At 47.7% G+C, this 25486-nt stretch overlaps 1 protein-coding gene across 3 annotated transcripts; it reads right to left on the bottom strand.

The window, feature by feature from the left end:
• Positions 1–2010: 2010 nt before the first annotated feature.
• Positions 2011–25418, bottom strand: SLC31A1 (solute carrier family 31 member 1). Of its 3 annotated transcripts, none has more exons than XM_088177456.1 (5): positions 25343–25418; positions 6406–6555; positions 4144–4216; positions 3587–3755; positions 2011–2998 (listed from the first exon to the last, which is right to left on the bottom strand). In XM_088177456.1, exons 2-5 carry the CDS (start codon positions 6508–6510, stop codon positions 2797–2799), a joined length of 549 nt encoding a protein of 182 aa, XP_088033582.1. In that variant the 5' UTR covers positions 6511–6555; positions 25343–25418; the 3' UTR covers positions 2011–2796. The 3 variants fall into 3 exon arrangements, with proteins under 3 accessions (XP_088033582.1, XP_014736542.1, XP_088033583.1); XM_014881056.2 differs by lacking the exon at positions 25343–25418 and adding an exon at positions 18873–18943; XM_088177457.1 differs by lacking the exon at positions 25343–25418 and adding an exon at positions 11266–11496.
• Between the last annotated feature and the right edge of the window lie 68 nt (positions 25419–25486).

The following is a 25486-nucleotide window of genomic DNA, read 5'->3' as shown; positions in this document are numbered from 1 at the left end:
GAGGGGACACAGCCTTGCCCTGCTCTCCTCAGCCATTTCCCTTCTCACCTTCCCTAGGCAGCCCAGGGTGCCCAAACCACCTCTCGTGCAGGCTGTGGGACCAGCTGGGGCACCTGAGACTCCTGCCTGGGCAGTGTCCCCTCCCTGTGCATGCTGCAGAAAGCTGTGTGCCCTCTCTGGGGACAACATGGGCAGGAGATGAGCCTTGGAAGCTCATCCTGGGGGGGAAACAATTCCAGGGGCACAGGTGGTAGAAGCAGAACAAGGCAGAAAAGCTTAACAAGAACCAGATTGACACTGCATGAGCCACAGCCTGATCTCCAGGGCATCCCTCAGAGAATTCAAGCCTGGTCACTTGGATACACAGAAAACTGGTTAGAAGTTGACAGCAAGATTGGGCCAAGCAGCTTCTGTTTCAAAGAGAGACACAGCAAGAGGTATTTGAGGTGACCAGTGTCACCACACTGCCACTCCTCACTCCAGCCTGTGATTGTGATGGCAACAACTCCAACCTTTTCCAGAAAAACCAATGGCAGCAGTGGCAACGTCACTCTGAGCTCCTTCAGGGGCCAAGCCCTCCAGTGCAAACCTCCCACAACAACCACCACCTCCAGATTTCAACAGCTCCAGCCTTCTCTGACACTCAGATTTCCTCTCAGTTCCAGCAGGAGTGGGAAGGGATTGTCCATTTTCTCCGTGCAACACTAACATTCCTCCCAGCTCTCCATGTATGGGGAGGGTCAGGATTCCCCTCCCATGATTGCCTGGAGGGCACAGGAGAGTTTTACCTTTGTGACAGGTGCATAGAGGGCACCAGTTCTGTCACAGACACAACTCCCTGCAAAGATCAGACTGGGGAAGGAAGCACTTTTCCTGTCTCTCAGCAGGAGGTGGCTAGAACTTTTCCATGAAAATAACTTTACCTCTTCCACCCAGATGTGAATTTGCTACAGAAAGCAGCTATTTAGGAACTTAAGCTTCCTTTTAACTCAGCTCCTTTTATTCTCTAGTTGCACTGTCCAGAGAAAACAAGATGTCCAAATAAACAGCTGGCATCAGCCCAGGAGGGCTGACTTTGGGAGGTGCAATTCAAGCCCCGGTAGCAGCAGCACTGGATTTCCTTAGAGAGGATGGGAGGGTGTGCTCTATGCAGGGACAGCAGCACCAGCACCATGGAGCACCCAGGTGCACAGGGATGCCTCACCCTCTAAGGCTCAGGGGCTAAAAAATTTCATTCCAAATATGAGCTTTCCTCACAGCTGCTGCCAGCAGTCACCAGCAGCATCTTCAGGGGACAAAAAACCTTCCTGTGTGTGCCCAGACCCTTTATCCCCGCAGGATTCCCTGTTCTCATGGCATCTTCCAGATACCAGTCCCAGTCTGAAAGTGTTGCCTCTTCTCAGTGCCTTTCCCAAATTCCCACTTTCTTCTCTTCCAGCCAGTTACAAGCACAAACTGGGCAAGCTGGGAAGAGGGAAGACTCCAGCTTTGCACTGCACTCTGCACAACTTTAACCTCCAGGTGCTAAACCAGAGCTGCTCCCCAAGCCTGGCCTGGCACCAGACAGGCAGGAGGGTGGTTCTGCCCCCTCACAGCCTGTCCTGCCTGGGCACTGAGCAGAGCCCACAGCACTGAGTTCTTCACTGCACCACAGCACCTGTCCCCCACTGCACTCCAGGAGGAGAACCTGCACCTCCAGCATGGGCACACTGTGATTATGAAGACAAAGAGGAGTCATCTGTGTCAGGAATACTTTTTGATTAACCCAAGCTCCTCCAAATTTCACCTGAGGAGACACTGAAGGCTGCTGCAATCCTGTGTTTTCCTTCTCCTCTTCCCCAAACCTCTCCTTTACAGGAACGTGGTTGTCTTCCCCCTTCACCTCCATCCAGGAATACCCTCCAGCCATTTTAACTTTAGTGTCATGAAATCATTATTTACCTCTTGGCTCATTTATAGAACCAGTTCAAGCTTAGCTCTAGTTCCATCCAGGTGCAGTTCCACATGAAGTACCTGTGGGATCAATGGTTTATTTGGAATCTTTTTGCCCTGTAAATACAGAACTATTATCCTACATCTGATCCATAATTAGAAAGGGAAAGCAACCAAACTCAAGTGTTCTCCCTGGGGACTGAGTAAAGCTGCTGGACACATCAGATTAACAACACTCATCATCCTCTGGTGGGCTTGGAGGGCAGGTTCATCCAACCACAGAAGCACACAAGTCACATCCTTGGGTCAAAGTCCTCCCTTGCCAGGACACACCTGAGCGTATCTGATGTGCAGCACCAAATCTTTCTCAGAGACTGAGTCCTACAGCAAAAGGTGTCATTGGCCCCAAAAGCCACAATGCCAGGGCAATCTCGTCCCCTGGCATTATGTACACATTGCAAGAAAATCAAAATTAAAACAGCCATTCACACATTATTGGCAACTTTGATCTTTTCCTCACGTTCATTAAACCCTCACTGACGAGCATTTACAATTTAAAAATAAACTGGTTTTCTTTTCTTTTTAGAATAATAATTTCTACAGTTCTGTCAGCCAACTAATTTCAATCACAGCATAATCTAAGAATGAAGCAAATCCTGGCCAAGAACGGCTGCCATGGACTCAAGAGTCAAGGGGAACAGCGTGTCCCAGCTCCTCACATCCCTGCACCCCTCCAGGAACCCATGGTGAACTCCAGTTGATTTTTTTTTTATCATGATTCTCTTGGCAGCTTAGGAATGCTCCAGTCCTCGGGTGGCTGCTCTTGCAGGGATGGGGTGGAGAGGCCTGAGGGCACACCCAGTGTTAATGGCAGTGCTCTGTGATATCCACCACCACTGCCTTTTTCCAGCTGAAGAAGAAGTATCCGGTGCCTGCTCCAGCGGCCACGGCGATGCACAGGTACCCGTTGTAGGTCATGAAGATGAGCATGAGGAAGTAGCTGACCACCACCTGGATGATGTGCAGCACAGTCTGCAGCAGGTGGGGCAAGCTCAGCATCTGCTGGCTGGGAACACAAACCCGAACAGGTCAGTAAATGCAACAGGTGGGAAATGCACATCCCCAAAGTGAAAGCTGCCAGGGCAGCAAGGTGGGTGTGGGATGGCAGAGAAGGTGGCACCAACCCTGACAGGGACTCCTGAGTGCAGCTGGCACCTGGAGCTGTGGTTTTGCTCACAGAGCAAAGCAAGCATGGAGCTTGCTGGGAGGACACAACTCCTAACTGAGAATTTGCCAAGCTTCTTTTACCTCCCCACTCAAAAGCTGAATGCACAGAGGCCTTGACTACTTGTCAACAAAAGGATTCCGAGTGTTTTCTGTCGGGGTCACTGGATGTAACACCCCCACTCTGTTCCTGGGAACTCCCCAAACATGTTCATTACAAAAACCTCAAGCTCATCTGGCTCCTTGCTGCTTTCCTCCTTTTGTCCCCATCCTTGAGGGTGCCCAGGTGTCCCCCATCCTCCAATGCCACGCAGCATCCCAGTCACTCTCACCCAGGACACTCTCCAGAGATCAAAACTGGCTGCACAAAGTTCCTTCTGTGCCAGTTTCACCTGCAGAGCTTTGCTTTAGGAGGAAGTGTAATCCTTACCCCACGGTTTTGTGTGTCTCCATCAGGATAGTGCCATTGGGGCCAGGCACTGGCATGGAGTTATAGCGGATGCTGACTTGGGATTTCCGGAGCAGACACTCCCGGGCAATCTTAAGGCCTTCATAAAACATGGCCAGGAAGAAAACAGCCACAAAAGCACCAGCCATTTCTGACAAGAGAGGAAACATTATTGTCTCTGGGCAGGAGAATGTGTCAGCAGAGTCACTCTGGGATTGAACAACCCCACTGTGCTGCACAGGCACAGCCCAGCTCCGTGTGCATGCACAGATAGGTGGGAAATGGGAATTTCATCCAGACTTTCACTGCAATTTCACACAGAAAGCAAAAGCAGCAATCACTTTTGCTAATAAAACCAAACTCTTGAATTCTACAAATATCTCCATTTTTCTTTCACCCCAGAGATGCCATTTAAACCAGACTCAACACAGCATGAGCACAGATTTTTAGCACAAGTAACAAGGTAATTCCTGAAACATGAATCCTGAAACACCAACTGCAAACCTTTTGTCTGGACTGCACAAGACAGCGTTACTAACCTCCAGGAGAATTGATTGTAAGTCCAGAGAACAGCAATGGCACATTCTCATAGCTGAAGTGGAAAGTCATGGCCTGCCCAAAACACAAAGAACACCAAGATGAGCCTTAAGAGCTCATCCCAAGGAGCTCACAGCAAGGTGTAGCAATGGGGTTTGTATCAGAACAAGAACTCAGATCAGTTTATTTGGTCACCACCTAAACACCAAGAAACTCTCCAGTAGACACAAAAGAGACAGGGATGAGATGCTCCAGGCTGCAGTTCCCAGCTGCTTCAGCAGCCCTGGGCAGGAGGTCCTGCCCTTCACAGAACTCCAGGGAAGTGCCTTCTCCTTGCTTTTGAGCTCCTTTTTTCCTCAGCATCAGCAGCCATCAGGGACTGGGGATGTCTCCATGGAGCTCCTCCTTGCCTCCCTATCCCCTCAGGAACTGGGGTACAGGGCACTCTGCCTTCCCCACACTTGGACCTCGTCTGTATGATACAGGTAAGGGTTGTACAGGTGAGTCCTCTGCACTATGCCAGCAGTGTTGTCTCCCTATGGAATTCCCAATATCCTATGGGAAACAGAGGCCTAAAAACACAGCTACACAAGGAGGTAAAGCCAGTCCACATCTGCCCTGGGTGAAAATAAGGGCTCCTGAGCCTGCACAGTGAATGCTGTGGGAAGGGGAGACATCAAAGATCCTCAGGTCAGCTGGAGGTGATACAAACTTCCCACCTGAGTAAATACAGCTTGGCATGTCTTGGGCACAGCTGCACACAGGATTTTCACATGGGAAGTCCTGACCAAGCAAGAGGAACTTCTCTTTGAACCTCCCTCATTGCTTAATTAAGGTTATTTGCTGAAGCTCAGAATTATGATTCATTTCAGATCCATAAGGATCAGCTCATTTCCCCCAGAGCAGAAATTACTGTAAAACACCTTTTAGAGAGTACTTTTCATCTCTTCAATGAATTGAACATATTTACATTTAAAACAAAACCCACATAAATCAATGAACCGCAGCTGAAGCTGAGCCTGTTACTTGGTACCAGTGAGGAATGGGAAAACACACATTAAACGTGCTCAGTCTGTTATCTAACATGCTGTACCTATGTACTGCCTTCCCTGACAGATTCATTTGCAATATGAATTCAAAATCCTGTGCAATTACTCACAGTTTTCAGCTGCAGGGCAAGGCAGGGTCCTGTAACTATCCTGTAAACGCTTGACATTTGTAAAGAAATTATATTTACATAGAAAGTAATGGCCCAGGGATGCCAATACTGAGCTGAGATGATGGGAAGAGATTCACAAGGAGAGCAGTGGCAGTGCTGGACTGAGAGCTCCACGTGGGCCATGCCCACCAAGACTGTTCTGGTGCTCTCCTCTCCTGCTGTGACACTGGTTGCAATAGAAATAGAAGCAGAGATTCTTGGTTCTCTCCTCAGGCACAGAGCTGACAAAAACTCCAACTGAAGCTTTGCAAAATCCACTCCTGAGAACACTCTTACTTGATATGGAAATGTGCGCTCTCCCCCCCCTCCTTTTGAAATTTAACCATAAACAGACATATTTTAATAAACTGAAACTCATTCCAAAAGTGTTTAGGAAAAGGAGCAAAAGCTGAAAAAGTTCCTAGAACTGACTACACACAAACATTGATCCTCTGGCCATCTCCACAGAAACTCTGGCCAGGATCTCTGCAAAGCCTCAGTGATGCCAGAATGCACAAGTCTGAACCTGCTGGAATCAAAGTCAGCTGGAGCAGCAGGAATCAGGACCAATACAGCCTTAATGCCAGTATGGCAAGCAGCCCTGGCAGTGCTGTGCTCCCCAAACCCAGTGTGCTCTGGGAGTTCAGGAGGGAAGGAACAGAGGGAGCTCAGCACAGCCCCTCACACTGCTGGGCAATCCTCTCAGGGCTGAGGGGCTCTCATTGCCAGCCTGGAGAACTCCATTCACTCATTTCCTGAAAGAAAACTCTTGCTTTGCATTTAGCTGGCTGTAGAGCAGACAGCAGGCTGGCTGCTGGAAAGGTTTTTGCAAGAAAAGACAATTTTGCCAAAGGATCTCCAGCTCTGAAATCCATTTCCTGCTCTGTGTCCCTCATGCTGCTCCTTCACTGCAGAAGACCCACAATGGGATCTGGTTTAACCTGGATGGATTCCTATCTTCCAGCTCAGGTTCATTTCCAGTTCTCAAGAGCACAGTCTTTAAGATGACAAGTTACTCTGAACCACAGACAAGGAAAAGCTCTCTGGTAAATTCTTCTCCACTTACCATCATCATCATCATGTCGTGACCGTGTCCCGAGGCCGTGGTGGGGTGGTGATGCTCGGGAGGATGCGACGTTGGCACCATGGAGCTGTTCATGTGGTGAGACATCTTGAGGACACAAAGATTCAGAAAGGCACATAGAAAAGTGGGACCCTGAAAAACAAACAAAAAATGAAGCCCTTTTCTAAACAGAATGTGGTTTCTCTACTGCATAAGAAAATATTCCAAGCCACTGAGAAGTGCTGCCTGTGGAAAGGTCCTGGAGCTTCCTCATGGTCCTGCTCTGGCTACAGAGAGCACACAGCAGCACACTTTATAGGAGGTGTGTCCCTCTGCAGCCTAATTTGATTGAGATGGCACCTGGGGCAAGTGCTCAGCATAAAGGAACATTTCTTATCTACATGAGGAAAAAAACAGAGCCCCTTCCCAACTGCAGTCTTGCAAGGGGCAAAAAAATCACAGGCACCACTTTAAATTGCATATACTAAAGGATCAGATCACAGGATTTCTCTTAATTGACAGCTATGCATTTTATTGGGAACAGTTTAACACAGAAATTGTGTTAGTTGGTACAACACCTACTGCCAGGCAAAGGTCTGCAACTGCTACAGGCAATCCAATTTCATTTCCATGAGCTTTACATTGCCACATCTCCCCTCTAATCACATTACCCACAATGAGAGAAACACTCAAGAGGCTGCCAGTCCCAATCCTTAATCTGATTACAACAAATCAGGGATGTCTGGACAAACTAAAAAAAAAAAAAAAAAAAAAAAAATAAAAATACCCTCCATGGTTACCTGTGAGCATGGCTGCTGCATTCTGCCCCAGCACTGCCTGGGCTGGCAATTGCTGGTGGGAAATGAAAATCATCAGGTAGAAACAGCAGTGAGAGAGAAAATAACCTGGGAATACCTGAAAAGCACAGCATCTGTCCTGCTGGACCCTGCCTGGAATCCTCTGTACCCCCCCACTCCAGTCCTGCACTGAAGTAAAACCAAGGGAAATAAAAAGCAAAGTTCAGACACTTTTTCAAATTAAAGTTTAAAAAGAAAGGAGAGACAGACTTCCTTCCACATAAACCATCAGGAGAGATTACAAGTATGTTTTTTCAGATTTTTAAGCCAAAAGCATCGTGTTTGAACAGGTAGGCACGGCTATATTTAGATTGAAGAGAGGAAATGAGACTCTAGAAGAGCTTTCTAAACTGAAAGTAGCAAATAAAACCCTGAAAGCGTTTTGGTGGAGTGGTGGAGCTGGCTCAGCATGTGACAGTGACCCTGTGCAGGGGACACTGCTGGCCCAGAACACCAGTACCAGTGCAGCCCTGTGGAGCATCCATGACAGGGGATATCCAGGGGCTTTGGGGTTAAATGAAAGTGAGCAATGAGAGAAATTAAAGATTTGGGGAAGGTAAGGAAACTAACTCCCCAGCAGTGCTGGGAAGGAACTCAAGAGAAAGACAGAAGTAACACCCAGCAGGTATTGAAAGTAAAAAATGCAGGGAAGCACCAAGAAGCGACATCAGGAACCCATAGCTCAGATGTTGCATAGATGTTCTCATCTCTGTGCTGATGAAGTTTGTAACCCATCTCTTATTTCATCAGACAACCTCACAATAATCCTCTGTGAAGTAACTTGTCATGGAATCCAGTGGCACTGGCTAAAGCAGAATGAATTCTCTGTCCATATTTCTGCTAATATTTTTTAGCTCACTTTGTCCCTGATTTGTGCTGATTGTGTGTGAGACCAGAAAAATGTTTGTGGGGAGACAAAAAGGAGAGAGAACAATGCAAGCAGTGGCTCAGCTGACACAGAAAGACTTCATTCACAGAATGCCCAGTGTGATTTCCATATGGCACAGCTTGGAAGATTATCCTGTTCCAGAGCTGAAACGTTCAGGCTCTAGAACTGCAGTCCCAAAATACAAACACTTGGGGAAGGAATCCTCTACCAAAACACACAAATTTCAAATTGTCTTTTGCATCAGGAAAGGAAGAATAGCCCAAGTGCTTTACCAACAGGATCAAAGGTAAATGTGCTGAGAGGAAAGACGTAACACAAGAACTTCCCCTCTCCTGCAGCCAAAATCTCCTGGAATCACAGAACCATGGAATATCCACAGCTGGGGGGGACCCACAGGATCATCCAGCCCAGCCCCTGTCCCTGCCCAGACCCCCCAACAATCCCAGCCTGTCCATCCCTGGCAGCGCTGTCCAAACGCTCCTGGAGCTCTGGCAGCCTCGGGGCCGTGCCCATTCCCTGGGGAGCCTGGGCAGTGCCCAGCACCCTCTGGGGGAAGAACCTTGCCCTGAGCTCCAGCCTGAGCCTGCCCTGGCCCAGCTCCAGCCGTTCCCTGGCTCCTGTCCCTGTCACAGGGAGCAGAGTTTAGAGCTGTCCCTCTTCTCTCAGTTGACTGATCCATTGCTTTTCCTTTGAATACAACATCCTCACCAGCAACTACTGTCCAATGATTATTTATTCCTTTTAGGATTTCACATCCCTGCCAAGCTCAGCAGGTTCCAAAACACAGAAGCCCACAGAAGCCCACAGAAGCCCTGGCTGGTTACCAGATGAAAAACTGCCTTCATGGCTGGGCTGTGTCCAGCTTTTCACTCCTTTCCTTCTCACTGATCATCATTTGTCTGCAGAAAGGGAGAAACAGTGGATGTGTTCTCAGGATATTGACACTGTAGGAACAAAGAACAGGTCAGGTGTTCAGGAGTGGCTGCCTGTGGCTGGGCAGGCCTTGGCACAGGTTAAAAAGGGCAAGCTTGAACCTCACCTGGATAGAGCCTCACATGCCATCCCAGTGCTGCAACACCAAATCCAACCCCTTGCTGCAATAACCCAACACTGAAGGACATTTTATGAGATCCTGAAAGGATGGGGCATTAACTAGCTTAAAAGGAAATAACCTCATCTGAGCCACTTCAGCTGTGTTTTGTGTCACTGAAGGTAACCAACAGTGGATAAATTTCTGTTTAAAAATAAATCAGTTCCAGTGGAGAATCAGACTGATTTACAACTTAGGAGATCTCTATCTAAGCCTCGAGGTAAAAAACAATATGTAGGCCAGCAGCAGCAGATTAATGGGTATGTAATATTTCAAATCCCTGGTTGGTTTGCACAGCTCCTAAGAAACAAGTTGACAGATGTGGAGTTCTGTGTGTCACAAGAAGGTGGAGCTTTCACAAGGCTGACTCCAGACCTGAAGGAAAAAAATCCTCCCCCCTAAAGTTTCCATTACTGTAAATTCTTTAAATAGGTTTAGCCTTGTACAAAGGCAGCCCTTCAGCAGGTATTTCTGCCTGAATGGGTGATTTGCTCTCTGGCTGCTGCCTGCTCCATGTGTTTGCACTGAGAGGGAGAGGCACTGGAGTGGATTCCTGAGCATGGAGCCCTGGAGAAGGATGTGCCCCAGCCCACGGCTGCATCAGGCTCAGGTAACTCTGAACACTGAAGGGAACAGACCCCAGGGTGTACCTGTCACAAGGGACACACACACACACAATAATTTTTTTGTGCTCTGCTGTAACCTACTGCCTAAGAAAACAAACAGGGTGGAACAGGAGAGAGGAATGAGGAAATTGTCCTCCAGGGCTTCTTTCTTTCCCTCTCAGTGCTGTTACCCCAGGTGAGAGAAGCCACAGCCTCCATTTCACAACTCCTCAGATTTTTAAGGAAAACTGCAAGATTCAGAAATCCACACATGACTTCTCTTTCTCTGAGCAGGACCTTAGGCAGGCCCTGCTCACACTGAGCTTTCTGTCCCAGCTCTGCAAACCAGGCTGGTGCAGGACAGTGCAGCCAGGAGCAGGATCTGACAGCATCAAACTGGCAGCACCAGGACTCACCTCAGCCTCTACCAACACCAAACCAGTGCTGCCTCACCCCACATACACCAGGAGGCCACGTTTTCAACTCCAGGGCACAGAGAAGGGGAGGACAGGCAGGAAGTGGCAGGGCACACACGAGTGCAGGTCGACGAGCTGGACCTGATGAGATGCTAAAGCCGGAGCAGTCTTTTCAAGCAGGTCTCAGCCAAAGATCACTGCCATTACACATAACCCCCTCCACAGCTTCCCAACCCACTGCTTCTGCTGTGTTCATCCAGAGTCCTGCAACTTCACAGCAAACCACAGCTTTTCCTGTGGCAAACACCCAAGGAAAATACACCTCTCAATGCAGAAACAGGACACACTATGGGAAGAATCTACCAAGCTCCCAGAAAATACTTTACAATCAGCTCAGAGTCAAACAGATCTTCCTTAAAGTCCCAAAGGGAATGAAGCCCCTTTCCAAATCAGAAGTCCAACAGGATTAACACTGGAGCCCTAAATCAATACTAATTACAGTACCAACTCTTCCCTTTTAAATAGTGCCTCATCTTTCCCAAATCAGCTCAGAAAGCCCAAGAAATGAGATTCCACTGGCTCTGCCCAAAAGGACCAGAGCCTTAAATATCCCCTTTCAAGTGTCCTTTAGAGCAGTTATCTGTCCCACAGAGAGGGTGTTGCTGCAATGGCCCACACAGGAACCCTCCCAACTCCTCTCAGCACAGCTGCACTGATTCATACCCAACATCTCTCCACCCACACTTCTTATAGCAAGAACAGGGTCAGGAGGTCCCTCTCTTCTCCTGAACAAGCGAGAAAGATTTGGCAATATTTACTAAGAATTAAAATCAAAGTTCCTAAGAGAAAGCCATGGGAAAATTATTAAAAATAGCAAGCTGGAGAAGTAAAGACCTCTTGCTTACATATCACACATGGCTCAGTGCTGCATGACACAAAGGAATGCTACAGAAAAAACACAGAAGGAATGGAAAAGGCACCCAGGAGTTCCTGGTGCTCTACTTACAGCAGTGCCCCTGGCAGACCCAGCTCCACTGGCTCCCAGCTTGTGGTCCCAAGGCCAATCCCTTTTTTGTTTAGCAGCGCTGTAAACGGAGTGGGAGGGGAGCAGAGCCTGCAGACACTGCAGCTCTGTTCACTGGCTCTGGCTGTGGGCTCCTCATCAGGAGACCTAAGCACTGCTTTTAGTTTATTCAGTTTCCTGGCAAACTTTTCTACTTTAACTGCTTCCTTTCCAAATGGGTGGACTTGTGATTCTTCCAGGATCCCAGGCAGAGCTCCAGAGCTGAGGGAAAAACCAATTCCACCTGTTCATGCTGCAGCAGCACCCAGCAATGGCAGCCAGGGCCCCTGGGCCAAGCTATAAAGATATACTTTAAAGACACAGGGAACAAACACCACATTCTCCAGTAATGCAGCAGAACACGTGTTACAGATACACACTGCTGTTTCCCAGTGTGAAAATTCCCCTTGGAACTCTCCCAAGCAGCTTCAGCAACCCCAGGCTGGCACTGAGACACAGGGAGGGACTGTGCTGTGCCCAGCACACTTAATTGCACACCTCTGTTTTTCCCTTGCACAACTCCTGAAGAAGGAACTCTTAGAGCTATATTAAGAACTCAAGGAATGTTTGTGAGCTCACAGCAGAACTGTGGTTTGCCCTGGTACTGCCTCACCACCTTAAGAGTCTCATCCTAAAGCTTTTCCCAGAAATTTAACACTTCACAAAAGCTCTACACACCAGAAGGGGTTTGGATAAAGGAAAAGAGAAGGACACAGCTCAGGAGCTCCAACGTACATTGAAGGTGAGGCTGTACAAATTTGGATTTCCTGGGGCTTGTCCCTGACCATGGAAGCTTGCTGGATTCAAACTGGATCAGCAGAGCCAAGCAGGAACACACAGTGTGGCACAGGGCACATCCTCCTACCTGGGAGCTGAGCTAGTCACAGCCACAGGTTTCAGAACATCTGAAGGATGACAGGCACTCTGAAGGATGTCCAGCCAGAGATGCCAGAGGCTGCAGAGCAGGGAGTGGAGAATAATGGGCACAAAAACAGCTGAGCAAGGCTGCAGACAACATCTTGTGTTCAGATTCAAAAGGGGACAATGCTTGGGCAGCCTGTGACATGCCAGGGTGGAAGCAGTCAGCAGGGACAGGCAGCCAAGCTGAGAGCACCCAGCTCTCCCAGCTGGAATGAACAACACAGGCAAAGAATGGGCTTTTAAAATTATGTGCAGGGTTTTCATGTTTTTTGAGGGGAGAAATCCACACAGATCTGATCCTCTGCCATCACCTCCACTGAGGATCCCAGCTGGAACCATCACAGCACAGTTGTGGATGCTGAAGGTAATGGCAAAGTTTTGGCACATCAAAACCACTCTGCTGTCCATAAGCCATGCCCACAACTGATGGGATTTGCCCAGGCTGAGACAGACAATTATTAAGGTGGTGCTGACAAATCCCACAGGCAGGATGTGGGAGGAGAATTAAGCAAAACTTCATCACCCACACAGGGAGGTTTAAGGGTGATGCTCTGAGCCAGAGTTGAGCTCAGGTTCTCTGCAGCATAGGCAGATCACAGGGCTGGGGCCAACATTCACCCCCTGCAGTACATGCCCCTCCAAACACTCACCCTTCAGGCCTCCTGGCTGCCATCATTTGCTGATTTTATTCTTGCCAAATCCTTGTGTTTCTTGTACCAATATGTTTGTCCCTCTCTTTACTGAGTTGCTGTGTCCCCAAGGCTCAAGCTGCCATCTCCACATGGAGCCATCACACAGCACCCAGACATGGCAAAAACCCCAAACAGTGCTCCAGTTCCAGACTATGCATTCCAGTTGGGATGCTGGCTCACACGAGCTTCCTGGAGCTGCACCACATCATCTGGCAGCTTGATGCAGTTACATGCATTAATTAATGTTTAATTCAAATGAAGATTAAAACAAGATGATGAAGTATCAGCATATGTTCAATCCTTAACGTCCCTGTCCTCTGCTCTGAATCAAAGCATCCCTCAGCTGTACAACTAAAGCAAAGCTGGCCACAGCCACTCAGCACAATCCTCTTTACCTGAGGAGGGGCCAGAGCTCTTCCTCTCAGCATGGCTACAATAATGGCCCTTTGATGGAGTTTATTTTCATAGCAAACTTGTCTGGTCACCCTCTGTTAGAGGCTTCCCTAGAAGGGGACGGTCATTCCTAATCTCCCAGCTTCTGCAGACGCCTCAGGAAATCTGTAATCTTTGAACAAGAAGAAAAAATAACCCAGGACAGATTGTTCTTTACAGGACAATGCACTGAACTTTATTAAGTGAAGTACACACCATGTCATTACCCACAGGCCCAATGGAGTGAAAGGCAGCAGAAAACAATCCTGCAGAGCACAAAACCTCAGACTCTAAGCCTGGTAACATCAGAGGAAAGGCTGAGAAATGCTGGCAAGAGCTGTGTACAGGTGGCAAAATAATGGGGAGTCAGGCTGAGCCTCCCCTGTTGTCAAGCACTTTCCTCAGCCATACTGCAACTCCAGGAGCTGACAAAGCAGTCAAAGAAGGATCCTCGTGAGAAGTGTGGCAAAACCGAGCAGTCCTTGCCAGCCCTTTCCTGGCTGCAGACTCATTTCTGCAGAGAAGTCTGAGGCAGCCCAGGTGCAAACACCTGGAATGCACACAGAGCTTTGCATGGAGATCCAGGAGTGATCCTTACCTGTCTCCATCGAGCTGAGACCAGGCAGTTAGACCAGATGGTTCCTGAAGGTGCCTTCCAACTCAACATTCCTATTCCTCTTCTATCCTACTCTACCCTGCAACACCTCTGTTTGTGCTGGCCACCTTCCAGCCTTTGCCTTGGTAAGATCACAGGTGAGATCACTTCCACCATGACCACAAGAACTTTCAGCAAGAGGTGACAGAACCAACACTGTCACACCTCGGTTTGTCTCTGTCCCTCACAAATTCAAAGTCAGCAATGTAGGGGTAGAAACTCCTCTCATCAACAAAGGAATCCCACACACATTCCTACACACCCCATGAACATTATGTTTTCCTTTGAAAGAAGTGCTGCAATCTCAGGCTGATCCATGCCTCCAACTGTTGGGCCAAATCTTGGGGTCCCCACGTGCACGTGCTCCCCAGGGCACCTCACTCTTGGCAGGACACGAGACAGCACCATCTCTTCAGCACATCAGCACAGCTCCTTGCCCTCTGCTGTGGTGACAATGGTTTGGAAGGTGCACACCAGGCTTTGGGGCTCACAGTACAGCAGTGGGTACATGTGACTGGATCCTTCTCATGCCTTTGCAAATCCAACACACTCCTTGCTCTGCCCAATGCAAAACAGTAGGAAGGGCATGACACCAGGAATTCTACTGGGATTGGGTCTGGCAGCTGCTGTGAAAGCCACGGGATGCAGGCTTGCAAAACAGTCTGTTTGGCAGATGTTGCTCAGAGCACATCTGTCACAGAAGCCTGGCTCCAGGGAAGGAGTTCTGGGAGACAGAGAGATGCTGGAGGCTGACACAAGGCTGAGGACACTTATCCACAAAAGGGACTCTTACTCACACAAAGGACAACCAGGCAGCACACAGAAAACTCATTTTGGAGGAACTGACGTCAAGAGTGCTATGACATGAAGTTGTCAGCAACAACCTGCTCCCATTCTGATAAAACACGAATATTTTCAACCTGCATGAACCCAGATTAAGCTGAAGTCCCCAGTGGGACACTTTCCAAGGATCAGAGCACATTCCAGCCTTGGCTGTCTTGAACAATCCCAGCCAGGGACTATAATAAGCCAAGCAAATCCGAAGTGGAGCTCAGAGAAGAAAGCAAAGCTCACTTAGCCTGGAGTCGCCCGCGTGCTGACCAGGAGCACAAGCTGTCAACCACAAGCTGCTTTTATTGCCAATAAATGCCAATGAAGATTTTATTCACAAAGGGGAGCTGCTACATCAGCAGTTACTGAAGAGGAATAGTGACAAGGTGGTGCCAATTAAAAGGTGATTGGCACCTCTTCCATACTTCAGTTTCCCTTTTCATCCACCACAAAACTCTCCCCTTTTCCACGTTACTGCTCCAAGAGAACAGCCCCCAGCTCCAGCCATCTCTGCCTTCTGGGCAAAACCAGCAAGGACACCAACGTCCCCTGGGATGTCAAAGCCAGAGCACATCCATTCTGCTCTAGGCTCTGGCTCCTGCACTCAGGAGTGCCTTGTCCTGCTCAAGCCCACCAAGGGCACAATTTCTGTACATGGACAGCATTTTCCACCCCATTTTCATTTCCTCCACCACGAGCCTTTTGGATTCCTTATTTGCCCCATGCTGTTCCTTGCTCCCCTTTCTGTCTGGGTGGATGAGGCAGGTGTCCCCCTTTATGGCACACAAGAGCACAGACATTTCTGGAAAGTGGCAGGACTGAGGCACCTCAGGACATGCAAGAGCTGAGGAGTGACTGCCACTCCCACAGCCCCCAAAGCAGAGGAGGTGCTGTACCAAAGCTGACTGTGATTCTGTCATCTGGAGAGAACAGCACAGCACCAGAGATACTGAAACTGGCACAGGATGCCACGTTACAATTCCTTTATGAAACATCCAGGATAAAATGCACAGCAGACACTAAAATTCCTTCTAGCCTATGCCAGCATGAATTCAAAGCTAGAACTGACAAGTTTCCATCAAAGGCAACCTCCAGGAGGCATCTACAGAAGCTCTTGAGCACTTCTGTGCACATCAGAGCCTTCTGAAGCAATGAGCCCAGGTCTGCAGACCAGCAGGCCATACCATCACCTTCACCTCTCTTCCTCACATCATCAGGGGCATGACAGGAACACAGGAACACAAATCCAAGTCACAGAGTCCCCGGGATTCAACAGCCAAGGAGGAGAAACCTGGCAGGAAGGGAGGAAGTTTAGGCAGACATAAGGCAGAATGGCTCAAAGGCCAGGGGAGTAAGAACTGTGTTGAGATGGACAAGCAGGAGAGTGGGTGGTGCTCAGCCAGGAGCCACCTGGAAACCTCCTGCTAAAAACTCTCAGCATTCACTGGTCAGCTGAGGACAGCCAAGGATCCTGAGCTGTGAGGAGACACAGGACAGCACCGGGAAGAGGAGACAGAAAAGCAGGCCCATGTGACCCATATCTCCAAGATTACGTAATTCCTGAATAAACAGATACTTCCTTATCCTCAGTGGTGGGCTTTGCCCAGATGTTACACAACAAACACAGGAATGGTGACCAGGGAGATGTGATCCATATGGCCAGAGAGCAGGAACCATCCTGCTGCCTCAGGGGAGGCTGACAGCAAATGGGACAGTCCTGAGCCTTGTGGATCTTCAAAAGCTTTTTAATATAAAAATATATTAATATTTGGAACTCCAACTTGCAAGATGTGTATTCTGTAAGATTAGACAATTTCTGCTTCCTTAGAAAAACCAAGCCCAGTGGGGAATTTCACTTCCTATTTCATATGCCCTACTCAAGAACAGTTTCTAGCATGTATTCCTCTGCCTATAACAGGCACTTTTTAAATGAAGGGAGAAGTTTTCTCTTCAAATGAAGAAAAAAAGAAACAAACTTCAAAATTTGCATACGAGGTTTATTTATGATGCTCACTAATTCAGCATCCAGATTCCTGCACATGCAACACCTCCTGCACCGCTTGTAGGTATGGAAAGGAGCCTGCCTCCCACAAAAATGTATCTGTCCACAGGGTAAGGACACAGATTCTTGTCTGTGGCTGTTCAGTGGCCACATGCAGAAGCATTCCATCTCTAAGGAATGATAGATATGTCAGGATACAAGACAGGGAACTATTTGCAAGTTAATCCTGATAAACCATTGCTCCATGGTTTGCTGGAGTGGGAAGGACACAGCAGGCCACACAGCATAAACAGCTCTGACCAGATTGACTTTATGGTGTCTTCAAGCCCTAAATCCTGCAAAACTGTAAAATAATCTCAGGAGACACAAAATGAAAGCAGAGTCAAAAAGTGCATTCCCAAGAAAGGAAGCACAAGTTTCCTCAGAGCCAAAAGTGACTCAGTGTATCCCAAAAGTGCATTAGTGGGCCTTTAATACAGGTGAAGGATTACAGATGTTATCTTTTATTACCTCTTACAGACCTTATCTTGCAACAGCATAAATACCTTTGTCCCATGCAGGTAAAATTAAACCTGAGGGTAATAAATGGATGGCACTGGTTTATTAGAGGTCTCATAAAAGGGAGTCCAGCACACGTGATCCACAGGAGATTCCCACATCTTACCCTACTTGCCCATTTCACACGGCTCATTTTCCTTCTCTGGCTGCTTTTCAAGATTATAATCAGACTTAGCCCAGAAAAGGCAACACTTGCATAAGTTCTGAAATGACTTTCAGGTGTTTTGAGAATGTGAATAACAGGAAAACCACACTCCAAAACTCCTGGTTAATTTTTAGGAGTCCATTGCACACGTATGATGTGAGACATACTGGTTTGAGCAATTCACACACGTTTTCCCATGTCCAGTACAGCCAGGCACACATTACCTTGTACCACATGGGAAAGTATCCTTGCAGAGCAATTCCACTGCACTCCTTTCTTTTCATATTTAAGCAGTAGTTTGTCTGTAATTACCCCTCAGAAGCGTGTCCATGTGCAGACACAGCATTTTAAGGTGGCCACTGAACCATTCCCCTTCCCTGGAGCTGCCACGTTCCACCTGTGTCAAACACTGCCTCAACAGCCACAAGCTGATGTCAGCTCCTGCTGGGATACCCTGGCATGTCCAGCTCCTGCTCTGGCCTGTCAGGCTCACCTTTGAAATGCAGGCTTCAATCAAAGACCTAAGAGTTCACAAGACTGACTTTTCAAAAAATACCTTTTCTTGCAGAGGAGAAATGGATGTGTTCGTTTCATTTTGCAGCACCTCAACACAAAAACCCGTTCTACCACAGCCAAGAATCAAGTTGTTTTGAGAAGCCTCAAGCTGTTCATGGGCAAAATACAAGGTAGAACTCAGGTCACCCTTGGCAAAATCCATTCCAGTGGGTTTTTAATTAAGCCCAGGAAGTCAATCTCTGTTTTGGCAGATGGTTAAGGCCAAATATCCATCACCAGAGGCACCTTCCTACTCTTGATCCATGATCTTGGCAAACAGCAAATGGATGCACAGTGATACACAAACAGCTTCCAGGTAGTAATGCAAATACTTGTAGGGGTTCAGAGAACAAATTCATAGCCCCAATCCATGGACCAGAGCATTCTCCTTTTGAAGATGCAACTGAACTACTGGAAGTATTATTGAAATTACTGAGTCACTGAAAATACAATCTCAGCAAAGTAGAAGATCTCCAGTATGAAGAAGAGGAAAAGAGCAATCAACTCAACTCTCTAGAAAGGAAGTGTCTTTGGAAGAGCCTTGGCCTCGTGACACTCTTCTGACAGGAGGAGCCATGACTGTAGGGCATGGAAAGCCAGAACAAGAGCCATCAACAATTTTTCCATGAGTGACAAAAAAGCACTCTGGGCAAGAGCTCTGAATGCTGGCTTTTTCATCATTTTCAAACCCCTGGACAGCCAGAGAGTTGCTAATCCAAAGCAGAAATGATTCAGGGGTGAAAAATGCTGAGTACTTACTCTTCCAGAGACAGCTTTTCCATCTACTGACTCCAGCAGAGCCTTTTTCTCCAGAGAGGCAGTAAGTCTGAGACTGATCAAAGTTTCTCAACCCTCACATAATGCTGACAAGCACATCATTATCTCTATCAAAGGCTAATCATTAACTACTGCTCAGATTAGCTTAGGACCAGACCAAGCACTGGGATGCTCACACAGGGATCCACAGAGCAGCAAAAGCAGTTCCTGAGTGTCCCTCACGAGATCTTTGCACAAGTGCCAAGAGATTTTAGAACTCTCTGATCTGATTAAGTGCATTGCAGAGATTACTTTCCAATACATTAACTGAAACACATTTCCAACATTCATATCTCTATTAGATAAATTAGTGGTTTGCTTGCTTCTGGATATAACAAAGCAAGCGTAGTTTATTTTACTATTTAAGTATTTTAGTATTCGAACTAATAAAGTTTTGAATACTTAGAGAGAGCAGGCTTAGATAAGATTTTAGGAAGAAATTGTTCCCTGGGAGGGTGGGCAGGTCTGGCACAGGGAGCCCAGAGCAGCTGTGGCTGCCCCTGGATCCCTGGCAGTGCCCAAGGCCAGGCTGGACACTGGGGCTTGGAGCAGCCTGGGACAGTGGGAGGTGTCCCTGCCATGGCAGGGGATGGAACAAGATGAGCTTTAGGGTCCCTTCTACCCTAAATCATCCTGCAACTCTGTCTGCCCCATAATGAAGAAATGTGATGTTTTCAAAGCTATCAGCCAGTTTTCAGGAGTACTGGGAAGTGAGAATAAAATAACAAGGCAGATAAATCATCACTTGTGCAGAAATTCTTCAACACTGTGTCCAGGACAAACCCTGTCAGGATAACTGGCTCTGGGACCTCTCTGCTTGGAAAGCTGGAGCCAACAATTGCTATGAAATAAAAAAAGGGACAAAGCAGAAAAAGTGCAAGAACAGCTGTGCTGTGCCCTGCAACACAAGGGGCCTCGTGGTGGGGGCTGTGGTTTCAAGCAAGATCAGAAGCAAGAGTTACACAAAACGGGATCAACTGACAGGCAGTGCACATGATCGTGCTGTGATGTCCTGGAGGGTTTTAGTTGAGGAATTCAGAAAATTAAGGAAAGTCAGGCTGCTGCCAAGTGGTTTTTTAAATTAGAAGCAAAATAATCAGAGTCAAGTGCATTAGGCTTTACCACCTATACAGACAGAAGGATATTCTACAGACTGCTCCATGCCTTTTATTAAAAGAGAACAAAAAGGGCTTTACAAGTATAACCAAGCCTGTAACAGGAACATGAGGGCAGCTGTGGAACTCCCAACTTCGTTTGTAGCTGTTCAGGTTTCAGCCTGACAGTATCTATAACATGCTCCTCCAGCACACTTCAGCCTCACCTGACACCACCTTAAACACTCAAGTTGAACACATCCTCATGAGATAATGTCTCACCTCAAGTTAATGAAGGGCATCAAAGCCAATGATAACTTGATTTGTATAAAACCCTGCTGGCAGAGAACCCAGAAATTGTGACTCAGCCTCTTGTCAAATCCATCAGAGCAGGACCTCAGACAAACAAAGGAGGCAAGAAAACCAGACCAACACTGATTGCATTTCACTTGCACAGTATCCCGAGGCTGGGTGTGCTCCTCGAGCCCTTGTGCTCCCACTTCCCTTATCACTTTGATGTGCAAGGGCTGATCTACCCATCGGAAATGCCCTCCCACTGATGGCAGCACTTCCCGAGGGCTGCACGACAGTGAACTGGGATGGCTCCTACTGGGAGCACTGCCTTTGAGTCTGCTCCACGTTTGTTAGTGTTTTTCCTTCCCAATTAAAAGATGCAAGCTTGGAAATGCAGTCCAGCTGTGCCAATGAGCTGTTTGAACGCCTCTGGGGGCAGGGAAGGTTCACAGTGACGAATGGGATCCCTGGCTCCCAGTGCAGCCAGGGTGGCACGAGCCGCTGCCACTGTCCCACCATTGCCCCACTGCACTCTGAGTGCAGCCACCAATTACAGACATCACACAAGGCTGGGTCACAGGCATGAGCCTCTCCCTAGGAGCTGGATCCCTTTCCAGGAGCTGCTTTTCCCAGCTCTCTGGAGCAGGCCAGCCAGTCTGCTCACAGCATTAGCTCAGATGAGCACTGCACCTCATAGGTGGCCTCAGAGAACTTCTTAATCCTACACAGCCAAGTCCAATTCTCTCCAATGTGAAAAAAGCCTCAAAATACATTTGCCAGGCACTCCTTGCCCATACAGATGCAGTGTTTAAGCAAAAAAAAAAAAACCAGCCAAGACTGCCAAGGTTCCCCTTATCCAGGTTAGTCAAAAGATCAGCTAAATATATCACAAAGCTCATATTCCAAGCTCCTGTACCTTCATCAGAGGAATGAGATCTGAATCCGTGATAACTAATGAGTAAGTGTGGGAAAAGAAGGTTTATGGAAGTTGAAGTGGCTCTCCCACAGTCTCAGGAGAGCTTGGGGCACTCACTGTGAGTTCCATGCCAGAACTCCTTCATTCTGTTCCCAGTTTTCTCCCAACTTCTCAGGATTCATATCAGCACATGCTGAACAATTAGTGAGAACAGAAGAGCCTCAATCACTTGCAGAATTTGGCCTGTGCTCTAGAACTACCATGGACTGCTCTAGTCATTTAGATAAATTGAAAAGATTTTATGTTTGTACAACTTCTTTAGCAGATGATAAATGACATTTACATCTGTGACCCAGCAAATATGAGACTTTTCTAAGATTATATCCACAGAGAGGAAAAGAGCAGGAACCAAAGCCATTGTTCTGGCTGTAATCACAGTTGCTGAAGTGCCACTGGAAATCAGCTGGAGACCCTCGTAGACATGAACTGATAACACAGGGAAGAAAAGACAAGGGGAAATGACATTAAAAACTATAAAAAGAAAAAAAGAAAACTAAAAAAGAGCTATTTCCCCCACTTCTAGACTGACTTCTAAACCAAGAAAGTCTAATTCTAGGGCCAACAAATGAAAGGGTTTACAAAGTACAACAAAATAGGATTTAATTTGTTTACAATAACTAGTCCCATTATCCTCTGCATTAGCAGATTCCAGCTTTCAGATGAAAAAAAGGTTAATGAAAAAATCACTGGCATCATGTTCTCCAGGACCTGATTGGGAACATTGCCAGGAAATTAGATTGAAACAAAAGGCAATGGAGTAGATTAACTAAGATTGGATTTTCTAGAGAAAAACAACATAAACTAGATTGAGTCTTTTTCATCCTTCCCTAAGAAAAGACTGCCAAGACTCCCAGTGATTGCCACAAGTGGCAGACTTGTGGAGAAGTTCATGCTGGCAATGTGCTTTAGCTCAACTTCCCAAAATTCTGCTGCAGGCTCCTGCTAACTTTCAGGTGACCTTGAGGCCAGGGCAGGGAAGGCAGCTCTGCAGAGCCATGACAGCTTTCTGTTGGGTAGAAGGGTCTTCATTACCAAAGAGAGAAACCAAGGAGGAAAGGAGAAAATAGTCCATTTTAGCCAAAAGAACAAAAAGTTCTGTCTTCTCTTGGACCAAATGTCTGACTGGAAAACAAGTGAGCTGAAAGGAAACTCCTCAGGGCCCTGCTCAAAACTCACTGGGTGAACATGGTTGATTTTGTCATTTGCTACTAATATAAAACTGCAGAATATTATTCTCAATGCCCTCCCTTCTCAGGCATTAAGATTTTTTTTCAGGGATAGTGTCTCACTAATCCAAATATTGTGAAGGGAGAAGTGAAGTGAAAAATCCCCTCAAAACTCTTTCCAAAACAAAAACACTAATAACAACCCCACAAAACTTGTCCCTGTACCACTGCAAGTCTGAGGCAGTGGCAGGGATGCCTTTAAAATTAAAAAGCAAATATGCAAAAGTGACTTGGAAAGGTGATTTAATTTCTCCTCTGTACTGGCAGAAATTATCCTAATTCTCATCTTAGTTAACAACCTGGCCTAGATGAGAAATCTGATATGAAATGAAAAGCAGCCAAGTCTCAGTAGGAAATGGTTGTACAAAATTCCTCCATTCTCAACACAAAGTTGTGTGGGAGCTTGCAACTCCTGCCAGTTCTTATATTTTCAGTGCTTGATTTTGGGGGGGGAGGACAGCAGAAGCAAAAACGTTCTTATTGCAACAATTTTTGTGTTTGTAGCAAAAAGCATCACTTTAATTTTGTATTGTACAGCAGATAAGTCACAGCTTCACCAACAAATCCTTAGTTACAAAAGCAATCTTCAATTAAACAGCAACATTCACACATTATTCCCAGTGCCCCCTTCTTAATGAAGGATGGGAAAATAATGCAGAGTCCAAAGCCTGATGAAAGCCTCAGGAAACATTACATAATAAATGACAGGATTTGGGATCATTAACTTGAATCCTATAAGATGCCATATTGTTACTCATGAAAAATCCTGCAAAAGCTTTACTGACCTCAGGCTCAAGCAGAGGCAAGTTAAGATCAAACAGACTGAAAATCAACTTAATAAACGCTTGTGAGGAGTGTTTCATCCACCTGGACACAAAAAGCAGGACTAGTAAGCATTCTGGAGCTTGGAATTCGAGCACAAACAGGCAGAATTGGCCTCTGCCTGGGAATTGTGTGCAACCACAAGCCCATTGCACACTCAAATACGGATGAAGGCTATGAACAAAGCTCAAATTAAAAAAGGACAAGTGGCTAAGATGTGATGCTTGCTGAGTGGTGCAAGATGTGCTGCTACAGCCTCTTCCCCACCACACTGGCATTAAAACTGGCCAGTGTCAGTGAATCCCAGTGAAAAAAAAAATAGGAAATACATACAGGTGTAACTCTGGGCTAAGAAGATGGTGAAGGGTCTGAAAGGGCCACACGAGGAGCAGCTGAGGGCCCTGGGATTGTTCATCCTGAAAGGGAAATTGAGGTCAGAACTCACCAGGGGTTGCAGCTCTGCTCTGTCCTGAGGGAATGGCCTCAAGTTATCCCAGGGCAGGCTCAGGCTGGAGCTCAGGGCAAGGTTCTTCCCCCAGAGGGTGCTGGGCACTGCCCAGGCTCCCCAGGGAATGGGCACGGCCCCGAGGGTGCCAGAGCTCCAGGAGCGTTTGGACAGCGCTGCCAGGGATGGACAGGCTGGGATTGTTGGGGGGTCTGGGCAGGGACAGGGGCTGCCCTGGGTGATCCTGGTGGGTCCCTTCCAATTCAGGATATTCGTGATCCCCATACCTAAAAAGCCTAAACTGAAGTGCCACGCCAGGACTTAGCCACATGGGTCTTCACCACTTAAAAAACAAAAACAACGTTAACAACCAACCTGACAGAAATACAGGAGCCAAAGCAACAAACTATCTTCATCCAAGAGACCACATTCACATTGGGAGGAAGTTCATGCTCACCTGCCTTACCAAGGTTAGAACAATCTCCACCCACCAGAAATTTACACCAAATTACTGTGGGTTTTTTTGCTTTGTCTTTTAAAAGTAGTAAAATTCTGACCCTTTCCAAGTTTCATTCTAAATTCATCACACATTCTGCAATATAAAAGCTGCTTAACATTCCCTTTTATCTTCTCCTTTTAGAAGTGGAATCAATGATATCTCAATCATTGCAATAAACTCCTGTATTACTGCAAACTCAGGTCCACAACAAACCTGGCAACTTTCTGCTCAAACTCAAACATCCAGTCAGTAGCTGACAGTACAAATTTCCAACCAGTGCCAGCAAATACCCAAAGCCAGGAAATATCAACCCTTATTGCAATTCTGACCTCCCGCACATTGTTTTTCTGCATTTCAACATTATTTGTATCTAAGGTGAAATCAAAGCCAGGTAGTCTCACAAACCACATAAAGAAAAAACTAGGGGGAAAAACACAGAAAAGCCACAACACGCCACAAAAAACTCATGAAACAAACCAAGAAAAAGGTGTATTTCTCAAGGTACGAGGCCAACGTGGAAAACTGCTTCAGAGGGGCGGCTCAGACGTTTATCCGCGCAAGAACTATTCCGATGTTTAAGAACACAGTGCAGTGCTGCTGTCCCTGGGTAGCTCAGAGAACCGAACCTGGAGCACAGCAGTGCCCGGGTGTCCCCAACCTTCCCTACCGAGCCCCACGGACCCACAGGGTCCCCAGCAGAGCCATGCGGGCCCTCAGGCTCAGCCCGGAGCCCCGGCGGGTCACGGCTCCCTCACGGCAAGGGCAGCGCGGCGGCCGCGGGGCCCGGCTGTCACCTTGGGAACCGCAGGGCCGGGCCGGGCACCTCTCCCGGAGCGCGGGGAGCGCTGCCTGCACCCACAGCGAGCTCGCCCCGCACCTCCACCATCCCCACGTCCCAGGGCTGCCCATCCCTTCGGCGCGCCCGGTCGCCCCCGGCCCGAGGTCGCACATCCCGGCCTGAGGGGAAGGGGGGCGGCCATGAGGCCCCTCAGGCGGAATGGGGGGGGGCGCGGGGGGCACGAGCCCCCTCTCCCCCCGGAGCGCGCTCGTCACTCACCGCGCGACCGCCACGAGCCGCGGCCTTCGCTCCGCCTCCGCGGCAAAGCCCCGCCCCCTCCGGGACCCCATGACCCCATCACCCCACCCCTACCGGCAACCATCAATGTCCCACCCTCCGCTGTGCCCCTAAGCCCCGCCCTTT

Source organism: Sturnus vulgaris, chromosome 22, assembly GCF_052056855.1.
Source record: "Sturnus vulgaris isolate bStuVul1 chromosome 22, bStuVul1.hap1, whole genome shotgun sequence".
In the NCBI taxonomy this organism is placed as follows: domain Eukaryota; kingdom Metazoa; phylum Chordata; class Aves; order Passeriformes; family Sturnidae; genus Sturnus; species Sturnus vulgaris.
This window is presented reverse-complemented; position numbering and strand designations above follow the sequence as displayed.